Source organism: Clarias gariepinus, chromosome 11 (genome assembly GCF_024256425.1).
Source record: "Clarias gariepinus isolate MV-2021 ecotype Netherlands chromosome 11, CGAR_prim_01v2, whole genome shotgun sequence".
Lineage (NCBI taxonomy): Eukaryota > Metazoa > Chordata > Actinopteri > Siluriformes > Clariidae > Clarias > Clarias gariepinus.
The window spans coordinates 22,259,528-22,269,353 of NC_071110.1; the positions used below are offsets into that span (position 1 = coordinate 22,259,528).

Consider the following 9,826-nt stretch of genomic DNA (forward strand, 5'->3'; position numbering starts at 1 on the left):
TTGTAACATGCATACAGAATAGGGGCAGAGCAAACTCTGTCAATCAACTCACCCCCTTTCAGTGTGTACTTAACAACCCCTACATTTCTCCTGGCGTATCCGCAAACAGATACACCCAAAATCGATTACTAGTTCAGGAATGGTTAGGTGGAATAATTAAGAGAACATGCAGAATTTGCCAATCACTGCCACACTGCAACACCAATATGAACCAGAGGATTGAGTACGCTTTCTATTAGGGACCGCTATTTTTATCAAGCATGCGGGAAACTGATGCATCACTACACTGGACCACTCGATCATCCACCAAATCAATGAGGTGATGTATGATCTTTGATTACCTTGCCGGTATCGTTTGTCACATACCTTCTACTGCCATGTCATGTAAGCTCTACTTCCTGGGCCTCTAGGTGGGGGCTACGTGAATCTCGCTTAATTCAAGATTAGATGGAGTAGACGTTTAATGGCTTAATTTTCAGAAAGGACATGGGCATGAGGAATATTCCTGCTCTTAGGACAAGACATAACCTAATCAGAACAGTTCTCAAGCACCATCAGTAACTCCTGCAACATGTAAGCACTTTTCAGGTACTGTCACAACTGTATTTGCATCTGCCTACCTTGACTTCAAATGAAGAAATATTAAATTTTCCATAATGGAACTACAAAATTAATCACAAAAATAATTACAAGACACAAATAACACACTGCCATTCACGGTATCTGTACCCGTAATCATCCACACATTCACATTTACACTGACTCCTTTAAATAACCAGCATCTCACATCCTTGCATCTCACTCCTGCTTTTTTTCCACTGACATTACTAACTCATGTATCCCTATCATTCACCCCCTGTGGATCTGACTGTTTTGCTTTGCTTAGACGTACATTCTGTCCTTGTTTAGTTCAGCCCATTTGTAGATCTCCTGACCCATCTGTTTTCTGGTCTTGAATATTACCTGGCCTTTTTTAGTTTGTCGGCTCTGGTTTACTCAATTAACCCGAACCCTGTGGTTTCTGTCCAACCTTGAACATTTTCTGACACACAATTTCTGTTCCCAAAGTATCTGTCAGGCTTAGTAAATCACACTGCAGGTGTGAAATGAATCTATTTCCAAAGAAGTCCACCCTGCATTTCTCAGCAGAAACATGAGAAATTGCATATTCACTAAGGCAAACATGAAAGACAGTGACTTGTTAATTAGCTCTTTATCCTGTTAATGAGTCAGCTTGTGCTTTCCTGTTACAAGATTTAAAGTTTCATATTTTATAACACAAAAGAATTTGGTAATTTGGAATCTATGAAAAGATATCACATACTAATGCAATGTTTCTGCTTTATTATTAAAGACTGCTGTGACTACAAACAGTACCATAGATGAATGCATGGGTAGATGGATAGATAGATAGATAGATCAATCGATACATAATTGATCCTGACGGACATTTTCAAAATAGTTTTGATCCACCTCTCATTTCTTCATATTTTGCTTCCAAAGAGCCAGACTTTCTCATAGCATAAAAAAACAACTAATTTAAAGCATGATACAGCGAGAAGATAATCAAATCAGGCCAGTGATTAGTATACTGGTGATAGTGGTTGGAACAGACGGTAGGGGAAATTAGGTTGCTGGTGAGGCTTTTTTCATAAACAATTTTTTTTATTGTATAAATCAGCTGTGCTTGACTGGTATTTAATCATCATACATGCATGAGCCTGGTTGGTACCTTGGGCATCTGCTTCATCTATGTTTATCTTTATAATCTAACCCTCAGCATGGGTTTTTAATTAAAACATACAGTACATCCATGTGTGAACCCTTTACAAACTGTGGTCATAAAGTCGAAAAGTACAAGTGTCTACTGCCACAAAATGGCCTGTAACAAACGAAACTGCACCATGACTTAAAACCTTTAGGATACACAGTAATAGTGGTTGTACACCAGGACTTCTTACCAACATTAGTGCCCAACACTACAACTGCTCTTGCGGCTAAATAAACACAAATCTCCACTGTCACGATCTAAAAACTAGCAAAAAGCCTTCACAGAAGAGAGGTTGCTTATTAGGGAAGCAATGGTGGAATCCATTCCATATTGACGGCTTTGAAATGAGTTGTTCAAAAAGCACATACACCAATCAGCCATATTATTACAATGCAGAACATTATCCCGTGAATACTGCGTTTTGCACGGTGGGGGTCCATGGATTGGAATTGTTTGTCCGGCACATCCCATGGGTGCTCGATCGGATTGTGATCAGGGAGATCTGGAGGCCGGGGCTGCAATCTTTGTGCTTAGCAGGATGTGGTCTGTGTTATTCTGCCTTTCTATCATGGCCAGCATTTTATTGTGTTAATGTTATGGCTTATTAGTGTAATGAGTGTGTTGTCCCCTTAACAGCTAAATATTCCAATAACCCAAAAATCAACTGTTAAAAATGTAAAAATTTTCATAAGACATGAATTCCTTGTTATGGCTAAAAATAATGGGCAAAATAAATAAAGGGGACTTACTGGCCACTTCCAGTGAGGCGTTGCGGCTCACTGCCTCGCCGAGGTAGTTACGGGCTACACAGGTGTAGACGCCTTCATCAGGTTTGCTGCGGCGGCCATGAACGATGCGCAAGAAGAAGAGCGAGCCACTGGGCAACAGCATGCGATGTGAACGTGGGTCATCTTTATCTGTCTCTACATGTTCTCCATCTTTGTACCATTCCACATTTGGCATAGGTCGACCCTCAGCTTTGCAGTTCAGCGTGGCTGGTTCACCTTTAGACACAATTAGATCAGACGGGTCCTCCACAATCCGAGGCGGAGTGTCCTCCAGACGCAACCGAGAGCCTGTGGGAAATTAAGGAAATCAACTTACACTGTTTAAAGTGCTTAGCGCTGTTCCTGTCTAGACGTTCCATACAAAAGGTTTTATGATACAACCAAACGCATCAAAAATGGCTTGGATGTCCAAAAAGCTTTTGAAATTCATAGAATTAAAAATCAAGGAAATTGACCGAAAGTTTTTTGATGCCATTTCACACTAAACAAATCCTGAAAAAAAAAAAAAAGCACATAGAAATAGGCAGCTATTCCAGAAAGCTTTTTAACTTTCATTCTGCCTGACAGGTAGTGATTAAATCAGATGTGGCTTCTACAGGTGAAAACACACTTTTATTTGCCTCAAAGTCAATACTGCAATATTTCAAACAGGCATTTTGTGTTGAAGTTAAATGAAATGAAACTGCCGGCTTCAGATGACATCAGAAAGTACGGGAGTGGAGTAGACGTTTAATGGCTGGTGATGGAGCGAGTCTGAAGAGTTGATGACTCAGCATCTATTAGACTTTCGAAGAGTCTGGACATGCAGACAAAAGGAGGGAGAAAGTAAAAATTAGCTGACATTAAAGTTGGGGTTTGGCACGGCTGCCGTCGGGAGAGAAAGCACAGAAAACGAACCGCATGTCCCCTCGTGGGACTAAATGGAGATAGAGATGCAGATAAGAGCCAGACACAGATAGAACATATCTCATATTCTTAGATTCCAGGAAATGAGCACCTCATGGCTGACTGAGTTGTGTTGCTATGGCATCCTTGAGAAGAGGATAATGGCATTGGAAATGAGGCTTGTGGGGGGGGGGGGGACTTACAAAGACAGCTTTCATCATCATCAAAGTACAATATCAATAACTCTATAATTATAGGGAAAAAAGTTCCTAAGGCATGATTATTACTGTTCCATGTTATAAATATACAGTATCGAAAGCATTTTAATCTCAAATCATTTACAATTACAGTAAAACACTTTAATCCAAATCAAGGTTTAGAAGTTTGGCTTTCACATATTAATATTATGTTAATTTTACACAAAAAAATAAAATAATAATAATAAAAATGCATTAAATTTTATTTAATTGGTTTAACATAAAACAGCACTTTTTACACTTTAGTTTTTGTTCACCTTACATATCTTACTTTGGAAATTCTACACTTAGTTTAAATATAATAATACATAAATATTTTTTTTCTCCATTAAAGCATACCCAAACACTAGTAGAAAAAGGTCAGAACGTAAGAAGATTATCATGATAAAACCCAACCCAGCTTGAGAGGAATTTGAGTTGATACAGGAACAAAAATGCATTTTCATGCATTATTTCATAGCAACTGCTATTTTATCTTTTAAAAAAAAAAAGCAGGACTTTCAAGGTAAGTGGAAATAAAATAAATGTTGATTGAATCATAATGTAGGAAGAGTCTAGGAGCTCAAATATAAACCATATAAGAAATTAAGCTCCTGGTAAACAAATATTAGACCTTTATGCTATAATCGCAGTGCAACATGTCACGAGAGACAATATGTTCTACAGCAGCTTAATCAAAAAGCAGATAATGGGTTGCTTTCCATGAGGCTGAATGTTTGAGACACCTCTCTGTGCTTTGGTAAAAGGGGAGTGTGTGACAGTGTCTAATGAAGGAGCACTGGATAATTATTCTTGCTGTGCATCTCAAGGATAAGCTCATACCCTGACAGCTTGAACGCAGACAAAAGAGAGCAGCTCTTTCAAAAGCCATAAGGAACAAAGAATTTTAATTGCTTCTCTTCTCTAAAAATAAAGGAAAAAGTGTTCGTCAAATATTTTAAAACAGACTTTTATAACCATTGCAATACAGACAATACAGCACTAGCATTATCATCAGAACAAACACACAATGTCTGATACCAATAAATGTCATGTTAAATGAGAAACCCAAATTATATCAAATCATACTTTGATCTCAAGTGCCGAACAAACACAGTGTGTGTACATCTCAGTACATCGCTACCGTAAATAGTAAAATTTGTATCTAAAAAAGAAAAACAGGAGACCATTCACTGCCTTATTAGTCTTGGTGATAAAATTAAAGAAACTAAAAAAAAATGATACAAGGAGCCACAAATAATAATAATAATAAAAAACCTCCATAATTAAATTTGCTAGTGTGCTATTGCTGGTTGTTGGTGAAAGTTTATTGGTCTACGACTAAGAGTTCCATAAGTTCGGAAAAGTGCATCATGCTATAATTTCTCACCATATTAAAAGCATATCGTTCCAACCACAGTGCAGGCTTTCAATCATACTGACCAGTCTTCATCAATTCCCTTCCTCCCATTTTAGACACACTACTCTGGGGAAGTAGTAAGTGATAACACTGGAAGGAATTACCAGAGCAGAACAAACTGGGATTAATCTTGAGGCCTTGAGTGTCAGAAGTTAACTTCAATTGCTGTTCGATCAAAGCTTTCATGCAGCTCCAGTAGAGCATAAGACCCGTGCTGGTGAAAGACAAGACACACTGGAGCCTTTTCTCCCTGTAATACCACTACAGCATGACTAGGTGCTACACCGTTATGTAACGCGTCTCATTAATTAATATAAACCAATATTTAACATGCATCTCCTTCTGCCTCCTTAGAGACTAACTAGGGTTTTGTCAGACTAATTGATTGAAGATGAAGGCCAGGGAGGGTTGTATTTAAAAAATTATTTACCTTAGAGATATGTAAATAATATAATAACATTCTCAAATGAATGTGATAAATAAATAAGGATTGTAATTTATGCAATGTCTAATACTGACCTAAGAGAATTAAACGGAGAGAAGGAAGATCAGAAATGGGTCGGCCTAATGCAAGGGAAACTTTACAGCATACGGGAACATTTCACAAAACACAAAAACACATACTGCGTGGCCAAAAACAAAGATGGTATACTCTAATATTTAGTTTGAATGCCTTCAGCCTTGATTACCGCACTCAATGTGGTGGGAGGTTCACAAGTGAAAATTATTCCTCATGCTCCTACAATCAATTCTACTATTTAAGTTATGGAATATGCCTGTGCTATCAGGGAATAAAAACTCCATAAATGTGATAACCTGGTCATTCAGTACTGTACATTCAGGTCATCAGCTGACTTCCATTTATTGCCTCATAACATTGTTGAGACTAGATCTGACCAACTGAAGCAATCCCAGATAATAACACTCCCTCCAGAGGCTTGACGCACCCATCACTCTGAACTCAAAGTGTCAATTTGGACTCATCAGAACACATGACCATTTTCCTTTGCTCCAAATGTAAGCCTTTATGCTCACACTGCCTCCAGATGCCAGCGAGCATAATGCCTTGAATTGAAGCTTTTTAATAATTTTAGACAGGTAGTGGGTTTTCTTATGCCCATAGAACTGTTTAGTCCCAATCCTGAGTTCTTGTCACATTATCCAGGTGGAATTTTTTTTATTTTTATTATTAAAAATAGCTGTGATTTCTACTGTTTATTTTTTTTTATGATTCAATTTTATGAGGTGTTTAAGTGACCTCTGGTCATGATTTTTTTTCCTAACCTCATTTCTTTCATAAAATTAATGGTTTAGCATCTCCGAATTTTAATAATGTATTGTAATAGTGTATAATTTCATTATTAAACATAGCTGTGTGATTTCTACTGGCAAATATTTTCATCGTGGTCATTCTGTTTTGGGTTTTTTTTTTTTCTACCACATTTCTTCCATGAAGTTCATGGTTCACCACTATCCCTCTTATTTTGAATAATGTATTGGATAGCTCTTAACCTGATTTAGGTCATTTTTCCTCATTTGTTTTGTTAGTGCGAAGCAGGCCAATGATTTGACCGTTCTGGAAGGGCCCCCGTTTTTTTTTTTTTTTTGCTAGGCAGAATACAGTTTATTTTATATAATATTTGGTCTGTCCCTCCCCGAACAACTTAAAGCCCCTGAATGGCACAAACCACACAGGATTTTGTCCTGCTTATCCTCAGTTTAATCCCTAATAAGTTAATGATTTTTGGAAGACTTTCCCGATGCCATGCTCGATTTAAAAATCCTGTGGTGATCCATCAGCTTAATCTCCTGATATTACACAAATCAATTTGGTAGAATGAGCAATTCCAGTTTGAATGACTGCCATTAAGGAATATTTGACTGTTTGCTAAATGAACAGCAGAAACCTAAATAAAACATTTGCTTTCCCAAGAGAAAATGAATAAAAAACAACAACAACACAGAGACTGGCATTATTCATGTGATAAAAAAAAAACAATGGCCTTATTTTTAGAGATACAAAATACATCTAACAGTCAGCAGCAAAATAATAATAATAATAAAAATAATAAATTTTAGAAACTAATTTTGTAAACATAAATAGAATACAGAGACTGTCTGTTGCCCAAACACTGAACAATCTGCCCTGCTTTGAAGCCATTATGATTTTAGCAACCACTGGTAGACCAATACCCCTGGACCCAAGGAGCTAAAATAATGCAGAGAAAATTGTGTTCCAAAGTTTAGAGCACAAGGCCATGTAGTTTTTTTTCAATTGTAAGGTGAACATACTTATACATGCTTTTTTTTAGCCAGACATGAAAACATCTTTAATAAATATCTGCAGACATACTAGTCTGATTTAGGTGTTTTAATTAAACAAAAGGTTAGTTACTGTTCAACCATCAATTTATGTATTTATTTAGGTTTTTTCTTTTTGTTGCAGCGAACAAATGTTTCACACTGCCTACAGAATTAACACATTTATTTTACACACTACTTTTATTTAACTGGCAAACAAGGCAGCAAGCCAGGGCAGACAAAGTCACTGCGATTTTCTATATTTGCAGCTCTTTCATTGCATTAGCACAGCCATCACCAGTAAAGGGCCTGGGGCAAGCTTCTAATGTGGATTTAAAAACCCTGCTATGTGCTGCCCAACACACAAGGCCAATACAGGAATGCTGACCTGCATGGTTAAACTATCACTTATTTGCTTTGGAGAACATTGTCTTACGATTACTTATATAGTTTGCACATGGACAGTTTTGTGAATATGCCTGTAGGTAAACCTGAAATGTATAATCATGTCAATCTTCATAATCTCTTCAATGCTATTAACTAAACAACGATTTGGCTTGTTTTAGAAGTAAAATCTGAACATCCGTGTTTAAAGGCTAATCAACTTCATTTGATCCGGTTTATGCAAAAGCCTACCTGTAAATACAGTAAACACTTCGGATTCTAATAAACTGGAGTGTCATAATTGGAGCTTAAAATTGTGAAATATAAGTCATTAGACATATAGTATGTTTACAGCACGAGTAAATGCAAGTGTGCAGCTGTTGAGTCATATGTATATTACATTAATTAAACATCATGCATTAATTCATATAAAAAGTCAAAACCTGTTCTATCATTTGAATTCCCTTTAAATGCTGTAGCACACCTACATCAGTGAATTGCTTCATACCAAGTTCACGTACAACCAAGAATACAAAATGAATGACGATTACACTTTGGGTCCTTTTGGTGATTAAACAGAAAAAAAAAAACTTTCACTGTTCAGAATGAAAAATGACATTTAATACATAGAATGCTGGTGTGTTGTCCCTGTGCAACCCAAGCAAACAATAACATAATGACTTCGGAGATTTGATGCAGCACTGATTAGATGAATATCCTTGATTATATCATCAGATGCCTTTAGCACTTCTGCTTGCTGCTGTATTATATAAACGGTTTTAGGGGTCTGCACCTTTGTTGCTGTCAAGTGTGTATACATAATGCAGTGAGTGAAACATCTGGACTGACAGACACAGGCCAGTTTTACACGTTTCATGCACCACAAATGATCCATACAAAGGTTGTGAGAACAGGGTTACACAGGAATCAATAGTGTGTGTGGTGGTTATTAGAAATAAATCAATGAGTCAATGAATCAGAATAAACAGACCATAAGTACAAAATATGAATCGGACAGGAATAAATCTTAAGTTTAATAATTGCACGTGGCATATCATACTTAGAACTGATTATTCATTAAACAAAGATATTAAAATTCTCATTATAAATATTTATCTATCCAAGCAAATGTTAACACGTACATTTTGTAACTAGTGCTACTGATCCAATTTCATCACAGAACTTTTTTTCTTTCTTTTCTTTTTTTTTTTTTTTTTAGTGCACTTTCTTTTGAAACTTACCTGTGCATAGGCAGGTCTGAATGAAAAACAGCAGGACGCTTTTTCTGACCAGCAACATCATTGCCCCGCTTGTCCTGGAGCCTAGGTTGGTTTCGCTTTGTACAGCAACAGAGTGATATTTGCGTGGAATGAGCGCGTGAACAGACACCGAAAACGGCAAGTCCCATATTTATGGAGTGCGCATGTTACCAGGAAAAAATAAAATGTATTTAACTATTAACAATACTCATAAAAACACACACAAACAAGCCGAAACTGTCGCATTTCGAGAAAAGCGCATCTTATTTGAACTACTCTAGATAAGTAACCACGTACACATCAGTATTCAAACTATGCCTGAGCCCTGTGTCTTCACCTAGACAGATACTGGTGAAAATAACGAAGCTCGAGAAACGGACTTTCTGCTCCAGCTGCCTGCACTGCATGCACGTGTCCGCTGGAGATATGTGATGCACCTGCTCCGCGCGAGCTCCGCGCTGTAATTAAGACATGACGCGCGCGAGCTCAGTGTGCAGAGACAGCGCGCGGCACGAGACTACCCTTAAAGAGACAGCGCGCGCAGGGCAACCACCTGTCCCCTGACCCCGCCCCTGACACGCTGCACACCCAAACTGCAAACTACTCTCCGAACACCGTTCTCTACACCCCAGCTCTCCGTATGGCTCTTAAAAGATCGGGTTTTTTGCGTCATCTGTGACGCGCAACTGAGTTTGTTGACCTGCCGAGTAAAAAAAAAAAAAAAAAAAAAACATTGCAAGAGCCTGGCTTACAAGAATGTACCACAAGAGCATGCAATGTTT

The 9,826-nt window shown here is 37.6% G+C and overlaps 1 protein-coding gene across 2 annotated transcripts in view; it reads right to left on the reverse strand.

Moving 5' to 3' along the window:
* The window catches only part of LOC128533538 (roundabout homolog 2-like), a 92,569-nt gene extending 83,065 nt beyond the window's left edge, over positions 1-9,504 (reverse strand). For both annotated transcript variants that reach the window (XM_053507823.1, XM_053507822.1), the window contains exons 1-2: positions 9,027-9,504; positions 2,521-2,847 (exon numbers count right to left, since the gene is read on the reverse strand). In XM_053507823.1, the coding sequence (XP_053363798.1) occupies positions 2,521-2,847; positions 9,027-9,087 (388 nt within the window). In that variant the 5' untranslated portion in view covers positions 9,088-9,504. The remainder of the gene's footprint in view (positions 1-2,520; positions 2,848-9,026) is intronic.
* Between the last annotated feature and the right edge of the window lie 322 nt (positions 9,505-9,826).